The sequence below is a fragment of the Pteropus alecto genome, unplaced genomic scaffold (genome assembly GCF_000325575.1).
Source record: "Pteropus alecto unplaced genomic scaffold, ASM32557v1 scaffold7, whole genome shotgun sequence".
NCBI classification, from domain to species: Eukaryota; Metazoa; Chordata; class Mammalia; order Chiroptera; family Pteropodidae; genus Pteropus; species Pteropus alecto.
In genome coordinates, this window is record NW_006494614.1 from 60,245,923 (window position 1) to 60,264,271 (window position 18,349).

Below are 18,349 nucleotides of genomic sequence, written 5' to 3' on the forward strand. Positions count from 1 at the left end.
CCCCAGTGTCTTGGAGCTGTGACAGATTGGCACGGGGCTGGCCCTGGCTGGAGTGCGGGTGGGGGTCCTTTTGGAAGTCTCTGGGCTGTGTCTTAGGCTTTGGTGATCACCAGGTTATTTGACAGCATCCATTAACCCTTCTGCTATGTGTGACTGAGTAGTGTTTGGGGCCTGGCTGTTGGATTTTTTAGCCTTTGTTTCTTCTATCAATTATTCATTCAACAAACGTTTACGAAGCCTGGCTCTGGGCCAGGGATTGGCAAGGGTTCGCTCAAGGAGCTCCCCATCTGCGCATCAGACTTTGAAGACAGAGTTTCACAGATGCCACCATTAAGGGAACTCCTGGGGGGAGGGTAGGGCAGAGGTCTCACAGAATCAGACCACCCACCCCCTTGGCGAATGGTGTAGACCTGGCAGTTCCCTCCACCCTGCTGGACTGTGAGCTACTGAACAGGGGCAGAGACTCACAACCGAGCATGCACACACACACACACACACACACACGCCCACATGCATTCGCACGTGCACATCCACATGCTCACTCACAAGCCACATGCCTATAGGGTATGTACACACACGGACCTATACACATGTGCCTACGCATGCCCACACAAGGCACACACACATATTCACACATGCCATCCACATGCAACGAATGCCTATGTTCTCACACACACACGTACACACACCCAGGTTTGCCTGAGCATCTGGAGGGTTGGGGCACGGGATGAATGGAGACTTGTGCCATTTCTCTTCTCTTCTTGCCTGGCCGCCGTGTTCCTCATCACACAGGCTTCACTCATGTGGACGCCCAGCCCACCTGCCTACGCTCCCGCGGTACCGCCCTTGGCCACCTTTTGGATGGGCTCTCCCAGCAGGTAGCCCCCTCAGGAGGACATAATGGAGGAAGGCCTGCACAGCTGTGGATGTGGTCCCAGGCCTGCCAGCAGGGAGACCCGGTCCTAGAACCAGGACATGACCTGAGAGCAGGGGTGGGCTGTGGGGTTACCCCTTGGCCCCACAGACTCCTTGCCCCCTGGGACAGCTCGGGGAGGGCCAGAGCTGGGAGGGCTTCTAAATACAGGGCCTGGGGCAGGAGTCCTGAGTGCTTGGGTCTGAGGTGATGCTGACAGTACATTTGGTACCGGAAACAGAAGTTTCACAAAATGACATTTTTACTACATGTGATGCACTCCAGTATTTTTTTATTCTCTTCCATTTCCCTTTTTAAAAATTGCTCTCATGTGGGACACATCCCAGAGTTTGAGAAACATGAGACAGATGACATTTCAGGTTCTTCCCACCTCTGAGGTTTGGGGGTGACGGAACCCTCCCTAAGCTCTCATTCATCTTCGCAACGAGACAGAACACACAAAGCAAGCCAGCGCCTCCATCCCTTCCCAGCCCCGCTCGCTCTGCCATCCACGTCCCTGCTCACAGCTCTTCAGGTGTAAGTGGTGCTTTTTCTTTTTCATAGTGATCAAAAGAAACCCAGTATCGGAATAAAGATCTGGAAAATGGATGCAGGACAGAGGGAGGGTCCCTCCCTCCTCTTGGAGCCTCCAGCTTCCAGGCTCAGCATGGCCTTCCCTCCCCCCACCCCCTCCCTCTCTCCCACCCGCTCCCTCCTTTCCCCTCTCTCTCCCTCCGTCTCTCTCTCCCTCTCTTCTGGGAAAGGGCTGACTCACCCACCCTTGTCTCCCCCTCCCCATTTACTGCTCACTTGATTCTTCTTTCCGATCCTCTTACTATTAGGTCTTCACCCTTCCCAGTCTCTGGCGTTGCCTCCACCTGGATCTTGCTTCACCTTTAACCAGCTGTTTACATTAAGCTGCTTAACCTTTGTACAACGGAAGTACCCTAAGCCCCGTTGCAATTTCCCAGGCTGTTCTAGGGGACAATTTTGCGTGAAGGTTAATAGTACAGACTGAGGATGACAGCATGACAGCACCTGGGTACATGACCTGGGGCGGCTGACTTATCTCCTCTGTGCCTCAATCTCCTCATCCATAAAATGGGTGTGTAGTAGGAGACCCTACCTCATCGGCATGTTAGGAGGATCAAGCAAGTTAAGATTTGTAAAGCATTTGAACAGAGCTTGGCACATAAATGACATTAAATAATTATCTTACGGGGTTGCCAGAAGGAGAAATAAAACCAGCTAGGCTCTACCGAGCAGGGCCCAGGTATTCTAAGATCTTTTTTTTTCTGTGAGGTGGGTACTGCCATTATATGACCATTTTGCAGATGAGGAAGCTGGGGCCCAGAGAAGTTTAGTAACTTCCCTGTGGCCACACAGCCCATAGTGAAGGAGTCAGTGACTGAAACCAGGCAAGCTTTAATAGATGTCAGCCCCCTATTACTGACATTGTTGCTTGAGAATGAACTGACGTGATGGTGCAGAGCTCATCCTGGCACATGACAGGCCAAGTCACACAGCAGCTTATCCTGTTAGCATTCTCGAGTTTAAGAGTCGGGCAGGTGTTTACATGAGGTCACAGCTGTCACCTGTGACCCCAGGTGTTCTGGGCCTGACCCGATGGCTGTTGCGGGCAGAGTAAATGCAGGGCAGGATCACGTAGGTCCCCTCACACCTGCTTCCCTCTCTGGGAGCATCAGCCACTCTTGCGCTGAAGGGACTTAGCTGGCTCTGGTGTCATTTTCCCCTCCCACAGCCAGGCCAGTGGCCACATAGTAATTCTTATGCTATTTTATGTGGCTGTGATTGATTTGCTCCTCAATGATGTTTTAGATTTTCCCTGGGTGTTGATGCCAGGCTGGCGGGCCCGTCATTTCCATCCTGGGGCATCTTTTTCCTCTTGGGAAAGGGGCACACGTGTCTTCACCCGGCCCCGGGATCTGCTTGTGTCTCCTGTGATTTCTCTGAACAAATGCCCAGCAGAGCTGACCAGGCTCTGGCAGGACTTGCCTGCGTGCTGTGCCCTTTCTAGAAGCTCCTACCTTTACTTCCCGCTCTTACTTCTCCTTTTCCACCTCAATGGGGACTCACACCAATTATTCCTTTCAGATCTTTTCACAAAGGACGGCAGTGAAAAGCCACGGAAATCACTGTCTTCTCAGTTTCTTCCATGATTAGATTTCTTTCCCTGGGTGTGTGTGTGTGTGTGTGTGTGTGTGCGCGCGCGCGCGTGTGTGTGTGTGGAAAGAGAGGGAGAAAACGAGAGAGTCTTTCTAGTCTTTCCTTTTATTCTTGTTTCTTAAGATTAAATTTAAAATCCTTTGCTGGTCAAATTCTTAGATTCTTGAATTGTCTCTTTACCCCGTGAGCCCATGTTTGAATTTTCATTTTTGATGACTTTCATGTTTCCTGTGGACGCAGGATGAGTGACTGTGCCACTGCCTGCCTTCCTCCGACTGAAACGTCAAGGGCAGGAGGCCTAGAACTTTCCCTGTCTTGCTCACTGTTGAATCTCCAGCACCCCGAACAGTGCCTGGCACAGGGCAGGGGCCTGACAAATATTCTTAAATTAATTCCTAGATCTGCTTTGTTCTCTGACACACCCCCTGCCCCCATGCACACCCAGCACAGCTTTGTGCTCAGAAAGGGGGCTTTATGAAGTTTAGGCGAAATGTTAATCTCAACAGGTAAGAGTGTAGCCACACTGGATGTAAATTGTACAGGTCATTTAAAAATAAGTGCAGGTGTGCAGGCCCCGCCCTAGCACAGCAGCACACGGTGTGTTCTGAGTTTGGACTTGGCAGCAAGCTGGGTACTTGCTGCATGTCTGCAGGTGAGGGGCTCATCCCTTAGCTGGGCTGAAAGGCACTCAGCAGGGCGGCTGGGAGGCCTTTTAGCTGGCTCAGCTCTTGGCTCTGCCCTCGATTGTCCCCCCCAGACAGGTTACACAACCTCCCTAGCCCTCCAGATGTGTTTCCATATCTGGAAAATGAGGATGATAATGACAGTGTCTACCTCACAAGTTGCTGCGAGGACTAAGTGAATTAAAATATGTGGAAAGTACTTACAACAGTGCGGATCACAGAGCAGATGCTATCCTGTGTTTATTACCATTATTGCCGTTATATTTGTTATTCTTTCATATGCTGAATTGAAACCTCTTCGGCCGCTGAAAGATGATTCGCCACTGTGTGCCAGACATCGGAATCTTTCTAAATTTTCTGGGACCTCTGCTATTAACGTGTTTTAATGTATAAGTTTAAAGTCAGCATCTAGCTTTAGAACGCAAGGCCTGGTGATGGCGGCAGGTGGCTGGGGCAGTGACTTGGCTTGTGAAGGGTCCAACGACCTCTGCCTCTGGGCCTGGACGACACCCAAGACATTCCCACACTCTCCGGTGTGGAGTCGAGAAGGGCCCGCGGTGCCTTCCTGCCCCCTCGTCCCTCTGCGGGGAATCGATGAGCAGGCAAGGTTGTATCTGCAGGCCCATGGGCACCAGCCTCCAGCCTGTGCCTGCCACCTCCCCTGACACTGCCAGGCCCAGCCAAGCAGCAACCAAGCAGATGTGACGCCCCGTGAGGCTGTTTGCTATGGCTGTCATCGTGTTTCTATGATCCTGTGACAGAAACCCTGCCCCGGCATTAATTTACATTATAGCCAGTGCACCCCGACGTGTGTTTTTAAAGGGTATAATTTCTATCAACTTCAATTAGAGCTATTTTTATTTTTGTCACCCTGAAGAATTTCCCTGCGGTTAAGCTGCCATTTTTCACTGTAATACCCCTGGCAAGGGCTGGGGAAAAAAATTAATAGTCTAGTGATCACTTAGCTAATGCACTGTCAGCGCTTGATAAACTGACTGCCCTGGGTGAGACGGCGCAGTTCCTTCCACAGTAATTATGTCATGTTCACCTGCAGTGGGCAAGCCCCCTTTGGTGGAGGCACAAGGTTGAGCTGAGCCCCCACAGAGCCCAGGGCAAAGCCTCCCCACCCCCTGGCTCTTACTTTATCCTCGGAATCTGTCTTTGTGATCATTTCAGCTCACTAGGGCAGGCTTCTGCCCATCTTCCAGATGTGTAACGTTTGACAGGTTGCTAAACCTCTCTGATCCACATTTGGACAGGGAGCATGAGAGGAGGGTTACTGTCAATAAGCCACCTGACCTCCCCAGCTCGGGCCATCGAAAGTGATGCCAGGAAGCGTCACGACAGATAAGCGAGGCGACAGTTCATACGTGGAGGGTGCAGGCCCTGAATGGAGAGCTCTCAGGTGAGGCTAAGTGCAGACTCTGAAGACACAAGGCGGGGCCATGCTGGGATGTGAGGCAAAGGCCGTGGCAAAGGAAGCAGCGGAACTCGCTGGGAAGGCTTCGCTCCACCTAAATCAGGCAAACAGGCCTCCAGGCTGTGGCGCAGCCACGCTGTGGATCACTGCTGCTCCACAGTAGAAAGGAACAAACTTACCAATAAGCTCAGGAATCTGCACACAGCCCCAGGGAAGTGCGCTGAGTGGACATGGCCAGTCCCAAAGGGTTACATGCTGTGCAATGGCAGTTACATAACATGCTCAAAATGTCGTAGCTAGAGAAATGGAGAACTGAAAACCAGGGGCTGCCCAGCTTGGGGGCAGGGGCAGAAGGGAGGAGGGTATGCTTGTCAAAGAGTGTCGCGAGCATGCTGGCGATGGAACTTTCTGTACCGTAACTGTGGCAGTGGATATGGGAACCTATGCCAGTGATAACATCGTGGAGGACGAAATACACACATGGACAGGACAAGTCAAACTGGAGAAATCGGCAGAAGGCAGATGAGTCATCAGTGCCAATATTCTGCTGGTGACTTTGTGCTATAGTTTGATAAGATTCTTCCATTGGGGGAACTGAGTAAAGGGTACGTGGGATCTGTCAGTATTATTTCTTACCCCTGCGTGTGAATGAATTTATAAGCATCTCAATATAAAAAGTTAAAATCAAAACAAAAACAAAAATCAGATCACGTTTCTCGTCGGCTCAGACCGTCCTGGGCTCCCACCTCATTCCAAATGAGAGGCAGAGTCCTGACCGAGGTCCATCGGTCCCGCTGCAGTGTGACCCCATTGCTTCCCTTGCTCCTCTCCAGCCACACAGGCCCCCTTGCTGTTCCTCCAATACATCAGGCACACTCTTGTCTCAGGGCCTTTGCATGGACTGTTCCCCATGCCAAAAACACTGTTCCTCCAGCCCTCCACATGGTTATTTCCATAATTCAGGTATCTCCTGTATTGGGGACACTGTGTCAGGGCAAAGGTTACATGGTGGCATCCAGCGGTACGGTGACAGTCTGGGGGGCAGAAGTCTGCGGCACTAGGGTACGGGCACTAATGAAGGTGAGCTCGGGGAATGCCCAACTCTGCCAGGGAAGGAGAGCTGGGGATAGAGCCCAGAGGAGGCAGACAAATCCTGACTGAGGAGGAGACAGAGAATTGGGGAGTGACATTTCAGGCAGGGGAGAAGCAGAGTGCATCAAGGGTTGGAAGTGGGGCTTGTGAACATTGACAGCAGCTCATGAGCATACCCTCATATTGCTTCTACCCAGAACACTGAACCAAGCCTCAGCCCTGCCCAAGGAGCCCTCACCATTTTACAGACTGGAAAGCCAAGGCCCAGAGAGGTAGACTCACTTGCCCGAAGGCACACAGCTCATAGGTTTAGGACTGGGATTTGAAACAGGCAGGCCGGTTTCTGCATCTGCCTTAGCCCCTCCAGGATGCCTGGAGGGGAGAAGGGAAGGTAATGAGCCTAGCATTGCAGGCGCACATGTGGGCATGATGCAATGCGTCCTTCTGCAGTCCCTCACGGTGCATCAGTCGGATTTAGGTAAACTAGTGGGTGCCTCTGCAGCAGTTCACCATCCATCATTTCTCCCAGCCTTGCCTCTGCTCTGAGTCAAGGCTTGCTCCCCTTCTTCCACAGACACCCCTCCAGCCACATAGGCCTCCTGGCTGCTTCTAAAACAGGATCAGCAAACTGCAGCCTGTAGGCCACATCCCACCCACAGCCTGTGCTTGTACCATCCATGAACTAAGAAAGGTTTTTACATTTTTAAATGGCTGCAAAAAAAAAAAAAAAAAAAATCAAAGGAAGAACAATATTTCACAACGTGAAAATTATGTGAAATTCAAATTGTTATGTTCATAAAGTTTTATTAGAACAGCTACACATTTTTCATTTTCATGTTGTCTAAGGTGCTTTAGTGCTATGATGGCAAAGCTGGGTCAACAGAGACCGTTTTGTCCACAAATCTGAAAATACTTACTACTTGGCCTTTTCAAAAAAGTTTGCAAACGTGTTCCTGCCTCAGGGCCATCGTGCTTGGTGTTCCCTCTACCTGGAATACCCTTCCCTCAAAATATCTATGTCCATGGCTAGCTTCCTTGTTTCCTTCAAATCTTTGAACAAATGTCCCTTTCACAATGGGGCCAACCTATGGAAAATTCTACCCCACCCACCCTCCTTCTATCTCTTTCTATTTGTCTTTCTGGAACTTCCTACCAGCTGATATGTGAATGTGTGTTTATTTACTATCTCTCTCCCCTAACCGGAATATCAGCTCCTTAAGGGGCAGGAATTTTTAACTGTTTTGTTTGCTACTGTATCCAAAGCATAGTGCCAGGCCCATAATAGGTGCTTAATAAATGTTTATTAGTTGGATGGACAGATGGATGGATACACAGATGGATGGATGGATGGACAGATGGATAAATGGACAGATAAATGAATGGACAGTGGATGGATGGACATATGAACAGATGGACAGACACACAGGTGGATGGCTGGGTGGGTAGATGATGGTTTGCTGTGTAGGTGGGTGGATGGATGTGAGGTACGACAGATGTGTGAAAAACTAGGCTGGGCCAAATCACATGGCTCTTGGATACCACGTGGAGGGGTCAGAACCTTGGTAAAGGATTTTACACAGGGGGTTGGCAGGTTGAGTACGGTGTTTTGGAAAGATCACCGGGCCCAGACGTGGCTGGGGTGGAGCAGGCAGGGCCCTGTGCCCAAAGACTGGCAGGAGGCTCTCTCCCTGGAAAGCAGGAAGAGGTCAGTAGGCACAGCAGGTACCAGCAGGGATGGAGGAGGGGGACCCCAGGAGAGTCTGGCAGTAGTTGGTCAGATCTCAGTCTAGCTCCCCCTGCTGGCCTCCAGGAGGTGGCCCTGGGGGCCAGTGTCAAGGACTTGCAGGGCCTTCATGTCTTGGAAGGCTCTCTTCCCCCACCCTGGGCCTGAGCTGGATTCCCCAGCGGCACCTGCACCCTGTTGCCTGACAGCCATGGGGAGGCACTCTTGCCTCTGGAAACAGCGAACTCCTCAATTGCAGAATCCTGCTCCGTCCCAGACCTTGAAAGGGACAGTTGGCTGCCATAGTGGCTTCCCTTAGGGAGGAGGCCTAGGTCTTGCCTTCTAGAATATTCCCTTCAGCCACAAAAGCAGCAGAAGCTGGGCATGCCTGCCTACTGTCGAATATCCTGCCAGCCTCCTTGTGGCCCCACCCTTCTTAGCCACACCTACCCAGGTGTGTCTCCCGAGGCTCTGAGTGCTATTAGCTGCAAACTCCCACTTTCCAATATGGATCTCAGAGGCATCGTGCCCTACCTGCCCATCCCGCACAGTGGGCCCAACACTGCAAGTGACTTGCCCTTTCTGTGCTTCAGTTGCCTCATATATATAATGAGATCTAACAGTTCCTGGTCCCCAGGGCTGTCTAAGGCTTAATGGGCTGGTGCGTACAAAGATTGGCCTTGGACTTAGCACATAGTATGTGCTATCCTCATATAGCTGCAGCCATTGAAAGCCCCAACCATTTTTGCCCCAAGCTTCCTACTTTAAGATCATGACCCTTACACTAAAGCTTGAAAACACCCCCCAATTTCAGCTGAACCCAGAGATTCTTCAGCCCTGGCAGCCTCCCCATCTTGAACTAGGACTTTCTGGTTCACTGAGGTGGATGGGGCCGGGCTCCCCCTCTTTCTCTCTTTAACAGGTGCATTCACAGGCATCCTGTGTGTCAAGCCTGTGCTGGGCTGCACGAATCCTAACCCGGGCATCCTCTTGACCACCCTGCACTGTGGGCATAACTCTCAGCACCCTCTTTTTCAGAGAGGAAGCTGAGGCCCAAAGACATTAAAAAGAGTGCCCAGGACCATGTTCTTTCTCTTTCTCGTTGGCCACATAACTGCACCTGGCCCCTTTTACTCCACTGGGCTTGGCTACCACCCTTCTGAGAAACACCAGGCCTTCCTCTTGCCCAGACACCCGGGGTAAGGTACCCTGTGCCTCCTGGAAGGGTAGCGAGGCTGAGCGGTCTCTGTCTACTTCCTGTCCTCTTAGCCTTGGTTTCTCTATCTATAAAGTAAGTTGGTCATACTCTCCACCTGGCCTACCTGACAGAATCATTGCAAAACTCCAGGAGGTGGTTCTGTGCACACACTTTGCAGATCATCCAGGTGGACAGTGATGACTGTTTCTGTCCTCTTGGTGGCTGCAATGAATCTATCCAGACTTGAAGCCAGGGGCAAAGCCATTTTATTTTCCCAAGTCCTGGCCCCTGTGTCCACTCAGGCTTCTGTTGTTCTCAAGGCTCGATGAGCCTGGTCCCTCCCTACCTCCCTTCAGTCCCTGAGAGGTGGGAACACCTGGGGGGACTCCAATGGGGATGAGTCGGATCAACTGGAGCTGGTGGCTGCCCCCCCCAACCAAGCACTGCAGCCGGAGCACCCCTAATTGCTGTCACAGATGTGGCAGCCACCAGCCTCTCTAGCATGATCTGCTGTGTTGCACAAGCTTAATTAGTCCCTGATTACTCATTTACTGGGTGCTGTGTGTATTCCATATCTAATAACTTCCCAATTACGCCTAGTCTGTGCCGCACATTTAATAACCCTTAGTTGTCTGCTTATCGGGGACTCTGCATTCGGCAGCTTCATCTCCCTCTGACCCAGAGCCTTATCGGTCCCTTTATTGCAGTATTTAGAGTTCTCTGCTTGTCATTACAGAGCTGTTACAAGGAATTAAGGGGCGTAAAATACTGTTTTTCGACCTCTGACGCACCAGCTTGCGGCGCAGAACAGGAAATCCTACCAGAGCGGGCTGAGCACAGTGTCTTTGTGGGTGGACTCTGGTGGGAACCAGGAAAGTGGGAGGAGGGACCCCCGTGGCAAGGCCAGCCTGTGTCCCCTTACTTCCCTTCGGGGCAGGTGGCACCAGTCCTGTGACTTGCATGGCCCTCACAGGTGACAGAGGTCTTCAACCAGCCCGGGAGGTACTCCTCGGTCGTGCCCACCCAGCCTTCTAAGCCAAGGCATGCACCCGGCTGTCGATGTTTGTAGGGAGGCTGCATCTCTCCTTGAACTTGGTTTCCTGTCTGCGCCTGATATTTCCTCAGTGCGAAAGGAAGGTGATACTGCATTCTTTTGTGCCATCCAGGTACTGGCATCTCCTCTTCTGTCTTCTAGAGTCTGTTCCCTGTCACGGTCACACTGTGGAGTCTAGATACCTGACAGGGTGCGCAACACCGGCCTGGCTTCTCAGCTCTGACTTTGATTGGCTGGGTGGCCTTGGGCCGCTGACTTGACTTCTCTGTGCTTCCGTTTCCTCCTCTACACAGTGGCAGTTAAGGTAGGGTTGTAGAGAGGATTATAGGGGCTTCTAACATGAGGTGCTCAGCGGGCACCTGGCACACAGTAGGTGCTCAATAAATCTAGGGTAGGCATTACTGGACCATTTCCCAGAGGCATAAACTGAGGTCAGAGCAGTCGTGACTTCCCTGTTACTCCTGGTTATGCCAGCAGCAACTCAGGACTCAGTCCCAGGTCTGCTCTACTCAAGGCTGGCACAGCCAGCTTCCTGGAGTGCATCTTGAGCTAACTTGGAAACAAAGAGAAGATTCAGGGTGATCAGGAAAAGCAGGGAAGCACATGCCCCAGATCCTTTCCTCCTGACTGCAGGGATCCCTGGACTGCCTTGGGGCTCCAGGCCAGCAGCTGGCAAGAGGACTAAAAGGCAGCTCTGCCAGCGGGGGCCGAAACCGCCCAAGGCCAAGGCCATAAAGCCTTTCCCAACACACACACACCCGCCCCTTTCGAGGTCTCCAGCCACTGCGCCCCTTTGACTCTTGTTCCAGATACTTAGGCTGTCAGATCATGAGATCAGCTGCTGTTTCTTGAGCACTTCCTATGTGCCAAGTGCTGTAACAGAAATAACTCGTTTAATTCATCTAATTCCCTCCACCATCCCTCTGAGAGGTAGGCAGTCACTGTGTTATATCACTCTCATTTTCCAGAAGGGGAAACTGAGTCTGGGAGAGGTTAAGTCACTTTGCTAAGATCTCCCAGCTGGGGAAAGGGGCGAGGACCCTGCTGCAGAGAGGCCGATAGAGTCTGGCTGGGTACCTGGGAGGGAGAGGGAAGCAGGCTCTAGGAATAGCTTCCAGTTTCTGCCAGAGAGGCTGCTGGAGAGAGAAGTCCTGGGCGCTCTGTCCAGCGACCTCTAGGCTGTTGTGAGCCCTCAAACTGGAACGTCCCTTGTTTTTAAAAATATACGATTTGCACATTATAACGTGGCTGAGCCTGGGAGCCATGATGCTGAGGGAAAGAAGCCAGACACATAGGGCCACGTATTGTAGGATTCCATTTATACGAAATATCCAGAGCAGGCACACGGAGATAGAAAAGAGATTGTGGTTTCCAGGGGCTGGAGGGGAGGGAGTGGAGAGTGACTGCTAATGGGTGTGAGGTTTCTTCTTAGGGTGATAAAAATGTTCTAAAATGGATTTTGGAAATGGTTACACAACTCCATGAACATATCAGAAGCCATTGAGTTGTACGCTTTCATTGGGTGAATTGTATGGTATATGAATTGCATCCAATAAATCTTTAAAAAACAATGCAGCAGAGGTCGTCCGACGTGGGGATCTCTTGCACTAATACAGTTAATAAAATCAAACAGGGCACTAATACCACAGCATGGTGGTCCCCTTTGGAGCAGGGTGTGGTGTCTGCCTTCTCCACTCCACCCCCACCCCCCAAATCTACCCTGAGTCTGTGCTCAGAGACCACTTATTCCCTGGAGAAAGTGTAACACTGCGAGAGCTCACTGGGAGATCCAGGGGTGGGCTGCAATCCCCTTTTATGTTAAAGAACCCTGGGAATCCCCTCCCCGCTTTGGCCTTTGCTTATTAAATGCAGTGGCCCCAGTCCAGAGAAATAAAGGGAAGAATTGTGTTTATCCCGCTCTGGCTTCGAGGGGCTCCATGAGCTCTGAGATGCTGCCGCTCTCTGGGAGTGAGAGGCCATGGGGAATATAAGTCCCAGGCCCGGCCCTAATAGTACTTTCAATTAAGACCGACCCCGAGCCTGGAACTCGTAGCTCTGGTAGAGAGAAGGCACAATGAATGTGTTGGTTCAAGGGCCTGCTCTTTGTTAGAGAGGAATTGTAAATTCGGCTTTGAAGGGCGAGGAAAGGTGTCTCTCTGCCTCCGTCTGATGGTCTGTCAGAGAACTTGCATCCACCTAAGATGAGGTTCGCATGAGGTAATCCATATTCACAGCACTGCGTGTGTCTGGCAGCCTCACCCGTCCATTAATATTGACTGTTGATAGAGCCCCCTGCCCCAGGGAGTCCTGGGCACTGCTGACAAGTGCAGGAGAAAGAATGTGAAATAGTTTTACTTCTAGAGAGAATCAAAGTAGTAGGAAGCGCTAGACCAGAGAAGAGACCGGCTTCCATCCCCTTGTGTTTCTGGCACACGGCTTGGCACACAATGGTGCTGGTGAACATTTATATCTGGGCTGGGTACTATTCTAGAGCTTTACAGATTGTATCAGTTATCCACTGCTGCGTAACAAACGACTACAGATTTAGCAGCTTACAACACATTTATCATCATGTGGCTCAGCTGGGTCCTCTGCTGAGGGTCTCACAGGCTGCAGGTCAAGGTGTCATCCTGGTTGCGCTGGAACGTGGCAGCTGGACTAGGGAGGGACCCACCTGCAAGTTCATTCAGGTCGTTGGCAGAATTCATTCGTCTGTGTGACTGAGTGCTGTTATGAACATTCACCCACAAGTTTTTGTGTGGACACACGTTTTTGGCTCTTTTGCATATCTACCTGGGCGTGGAATTGTGGGGTCACATGATAACTCTATCTTTGACCTTTTGAGGAACCTCCAAGCTGTGTTCTGCCACGGGTGGCTACACCATTTACGTTACACTGCACTCCCACCGGCAGTGTGGGAGGGGGCACGCGATGCTCTAACATGTTTTCAATTAGTCACCAGCACTTAATAATCACGAGAGCGCAGCTTTTAAAAATGAATTCCAAGCCGCCTCTTGAAAAATCAGATTTGGCAAGCTGGGGTTCAAGTACCTCCATGCAACCCCTGTTGGTGCCGAGCGGGGCTGCTCAGCCACCCAGTGCCCGGTTTATGGTTTACACTCCAGGCCCCCACAGGGATGTGTATTCAAATCTCTTCTCCTTCCTTTCCATCCTGTCCTCCCTCTTCCCTTCCAAAACCTGCTCCCCTTGAAAGCCTAGTTCAAATTCTGTCTGCTCCAGGAAGCCTGCCTCTAGGAAAACTTTGGGGAGTTCTCCCACTAAACTCCGTTAGTGCTTGTCTCTGTACCCCTTCTTGCCCAATAGTATTCTCTTTTTCCATCTGCTGTATTTTACTTAAAAGCCGTGTTAGCCCCCACCCATGGTTGCTTTGTGACAGCCAAGTTTTCCCTATCTGCTTGGGTTCAAATTCCCATAGTCCCTGGGGCTGGCTGGACGGGTCATCCTGTGACTAATGGCAGGCACAGCAGTTCCGTGCCTGGCAGAATTTTCTGCGATAATTAGGGCAAAGTTGCAAGAACAGCTGAAAACTGCCGGGGTGGGATCTGCATGGGGCTCCAGGGTCCCTGCCATGCTGACGGCCCCCCTGAGTCCTGAGCAAGCCAGCGAGTGAATAAATGACGTGTGCTGGAGCGAGGTGCCGCCTTCTCCTGGCTCCAGCCAAAGCCACCAGCACGCCTGTGGGATTTGTCGGGGGCTGTGGTCTGGGCAGTGTCACCATATGGATCCCATAAATTAAAGCGTTCCCGGAAACAAATAGTAAATTTATCCGTCTCTAGCACGTAGGGCTGGTGGAGCCTGTGCTCGCCCAAGGAATTTGGAGCCATCCATCTCTCTTAGGCACTTTGGTTTTATAGTACTAACCCCTTAAAAAAACTGGATCAACATGAAGTTGCTTTTCTACTGCCATCCTGGCCCTGGAGCTCATAATCAGGAAGTGGGGGTCTCCAGTCCCTGGGACTAGCCCCCAAAGAGCTGCAATCGGTTATTCAGGCCCTGAAACCCACACAGGGGCTTAGCTTACTCTCTCCCTTGCCACAGGGTCCTGGCTTCCTGCCCAAGCCTTGAGATCGGAGGAGAGAGCCCAGGATCTGAGGCCCGGCTGACCTGGGCTCACCCTGCCTCACGTCCTCAGACTCCTGTCACCTTTCACCGAGCCTCAGTTTCCCCAGATGTGAAAAAAGGATGGGACGGCCAGAATGGTCAAAGTCATAGAGACAGAAAGTAGAACAGTGGTCGCCAGGGGCTGAGGGAGGGGGAATGGGGAGTTAGTTTTAATGGTACAGAGTTTCCACTTGGGATAAAGAGAAAAGTTCTGGAAAAGGATGGTGATGGTTGCACAGCATCGTGAATGGACTTAATGCCACTGGATTGTACACTGGAAAATGGTCAAGATGGTATATTTTATGTTATGTCTATTTTATCACAATTAAAAATTACAAAAAAAAAAGGGGTTGGAGTGGGGATAGGATGACTACCAGGCAGGGTGAACTGAAGGTTGGCTGGGTTAATCTTTATAGTTATAACTTACTAGTAGGCAGTTGTTATCAACTTTCATGCAGAGCTGAGGGGGCTCAGGTGGCAATGGGGCCTGCGGGTAGAACCCCAGCGCCCAGCGACCAGTCTGGTATCCCTGGGCAGGGTTTGCAGAGAAGGAAGACGCTCACACTGGCCATGCTAGGGACCTGCTCTCCACTGCCCTGTGCCAGTCACACTGAGTCCCTGACCACAAAGGCCAGGCCATGGTGGAGGGGGGGACACCCCCATTGGGCACCTTCAGGCAGGCATGGCCAAGACTCACTATGTCTCTCCTCCTGTCATTCCAGGTCACCTCTGCATCTCTCGAGGCACCAACAGCCGTCCACCCTCCCGCCCGGGAGCCTGAGGCCCGGTTGGGCACACCAGCAGAGAGCCTGCTCAAAGGCTCCAAGACCACCCAGGAGCTTGGGCCATCCCGGTGTCAGAAGAACAGCCTGGATGGGGCCGGACCAGACCTCACAGGCGCAGGTAGATGCCAGCTCTTTTGTATCTCTGGAAACTGAAGTAGATTGCGCAACCACTGGCAGTAAGGGGACCCCCAAAGCCAGTTCAGGCTCCGAGTTCCACCCCATGGGTGCCATATGCTGAGGGAGATCCTGGAGGCTGAGTCTCCTGCTTCTCGACACCTGCTCCTCCTTGACTCACAGACATCCTTTGTTTGTTGTGCTGTATTTATTTATCTCTATGTTCTACTTTATGCACTCATTTATTTTTAAGGAATAATGTAATAGATACCCATGAATCCACTACCCAACCCAGGCGCTAGACAGTCTATCAACCTTGATGCTCCTGCATCCTTGAGCCCCTGGATGGAACCACCATCTTGCATTTGCTTTTTCCGTCACACCTGTGTTTGTCTAGACATCCTATGGTCTAGCTTTCCGGGCGATTCGAACTCTGTGTCCTGGACTTGGCTCCCCTCACTCCGTGCTGCAAAGTGCACCTGTATTATTGCAGGTTGCCACGGCAAACTCCTTTTCTCTGCCATGTACCGTTCGGTGGTTGCACCGCTCAACCCCCCGTGTGCCCGCTCTCCCACCCGTGGCACAGGGGTGGTTTCTGGGTTTTTCAGTTGCGAATGCGCCATGTGCCGGCACATGTCTTTCTCGAGTGTTAACCGCAGCTGGGCCAGCATGGAGGAGGGCGTTTGGCTGGGGGAAGGTACTGCCCACCCTTTACCGGTGTGGCTACTTCACTGCAACCCCACCAGTCAAGGAGACCCTGTCTGCCCATCTCGGCACCGTCAGACGTCCTCACTTTCCCGATGACAGAAAGGCTGGCTGATGGGTCTGTGAGTGTGGATCCTGGGGCATTGCTTGTGGGGTCTTTGGACCCCAAGCTGGGGGCAGTGAGTGGATCCTAGGCTGGGCCCTTTGGCTGGACTTTGGCACGTGATGACACCTGCCTGCGTTCTTACCTGGGAGGGTCCTGGAGTAGCTCCTTGGGCTCTATTTCTGTCAGTGAGACCCCTCAGAGTAGGTCCCTAAGTGTGTCCTGCCCCATCACTGCCCCCTGAGAGGACTGAGTCCTGAGACCCCAGCCCACCTGCCCCTGTGCCAGTCCACTGTGTGAGCAGCTGTCTGAAGGCTCTGCTCGTTTGAGAGACGGGCAGAGTTGGGAGGGGACAGGCCGGCAGGTGGGGGGTGTTGAGGAAGCCGGCCCGCCCCGCCTTCGGGTCTGGTTCCATCTAGGACATCCATCTCCAGGGCAACCCTAGTCCCCGCCTCTTTCTCTCTGTGACGTGGACTTGGCAAGGGAAGGGGCTGGGCTTTGGGCCAGGGACGGACCCTGCTGACCAGGAGCTCATGGGCCATGCAGCTCTCTGAGGGGCTTCCAGACCCTGGCAGATGGGGATAAATGGTCGGGCAGCAGAGGGGTGGTGGGCAGGGTTGCTTTGTGGGGAGCCATTTCGCCCAGCCCCTCCAGCACACTCAGAGCCTTGGACAAGTGTCTTCTCCCACTCCATGCTTCAGTTTCCTCATCTGAGAAATGGGAACGAAGGCTAATGGGAGTGCCTGGCTCACAGGGCAGGGATGAGAATTAAATTGACTAGGACATGAAGAGCGTTCAGTGTAGGTCCTGGCACCCTCAGTGCCTGTAAGTGCTGGCTGGTGTCCATGCCATTGTTATTTGTAATTCCTAGTCACCTAGCTGGCGCCTCCTCCACACAGCATGAAGCATCCCTGAGGCTGTTCCCCTGACCTGTCTCCACCCCAGCTGCCCGTTCCCCCCCATCTCTGGATAATATCCTGCAAAACCATGACCTTCGGGGACCCTACCCACCCCTCCCTGGACTGGCACACACAGACGAGGCCTGGCCCCCTGCCCTGGGGCTGCCTGGGGCAGGGCAGGGGCATAAGGCTCATGTCTACCAGCTGCTTCCTGTCAGGCTGCGGCCCTGCCTGGAGGTTGGGGGTGTAGCTTCACAGCCGGAGACCTGCCAGGAGCCCCATCCCACTGTCAGGCCCCTCCTAGGGAGGCCGCTGCTGCTCGGAAACGTGACAGTGACTAATGGTTTATTACACACCTGCCACCTCTCATTGGGCGGGTGGGCACAGCCCCCGGGCCAGCTGTGCGCTGCCAGCTGGACGGCGGGATAGGCACAGGGGACGAGCATGTTCAGACACGTGGACACACGCAGGTGCAGGGACACACAGGGACAGACATGGACCTGGCAAACACACAACACACAAAGGTACCCACATAGACACATGGATACACACACAAATAGAATCACATGCACACAAGAGCACCAGGACTCATTCTCTCTCTCTCTCTCTCTCTCTCTCTCACGTACACGCGCGCGTATATAACCCTGACTTTCCCTCTCACTAGAGCTCTGAACCCCTCTCAATCTCCCCACTGTCTGTCCTGCCCCCTGCAATGATGGCTTCCGCGCCAGTGCTGGCTAGGGCAGGGCCTCTTCCAGATGGACAGGGGCTCTGGGCATGTCGGGGGACACATCTATTTACTTGGGGCATAACTACCCAACAGTCCATTTCTGACCCTCTATTCCCTACAAATGTTTTATATATGGTAACAGCAGCCTTTGCCAGGGAAAGGAAGCTGTCACACCAGGAGCCCGTGTGCTAGGCCAGGTGGCTGGGTCGAGTGCTCCCAGGGACACACATGGCCAACCTACAACGCGGAGGCTTTGTGGTTCTCATGTGCAGCACTCAGAGTGTCTGCCTGGGGTGTGGTCCATTGCTGGCCATTGCTGGCTGCAGAGAGTTTAGCTTTGGAGCTGTGGGGGAACTGGGGACCTTCAGGGCTGGGATTCCTCTGGCAGGCAATGCACGAATCTCGGTCGATATAGGTCAGTCTCCAGCTGGTGGGAGAAGGGCGCAACCAAAACTTTGCCACGAGCCGGCCTCCCCTTGTAGGGGGGCAAGCCCCCCGCTCAGCTCTTTCCCATATTCTTAAGCCCTTAGTCAAAGGAAGATCCATTTCTCGTGTGTCACTCGCATGCGGTATAAAATCCAATGAGAGGACACTCCTAATTTATCACCAGCGATGGGGACG

General features: G+C 52.5%; 1 protein-coding gene across 4 annotated transcripts in view; it reads left to right on the forward strand.

Annotated features, from left to right (window-relative positions):
• Positions 1-18,349, forward strand: part of GSE1 (Gse1 coiled-coil protein) — a 416,570-nt gene that overhangs the window by 134,653 nt on the left and 263,568 nt on the right. For all 4 annotated transcript variants that reach the window (XM_015600369.2, XM_015600371.2, XM_015600370.2 and 1 more), the window contains exon 2: positions 15,115-15,295. In XM_015600369.2, coding sequence (XP_015455855.1) covers positions 15,115-15,295 — 181 coding nt within the window. The remainder of the gene's footprint in view (positions 1-15,114; positions 15,296-18,349) is intronic.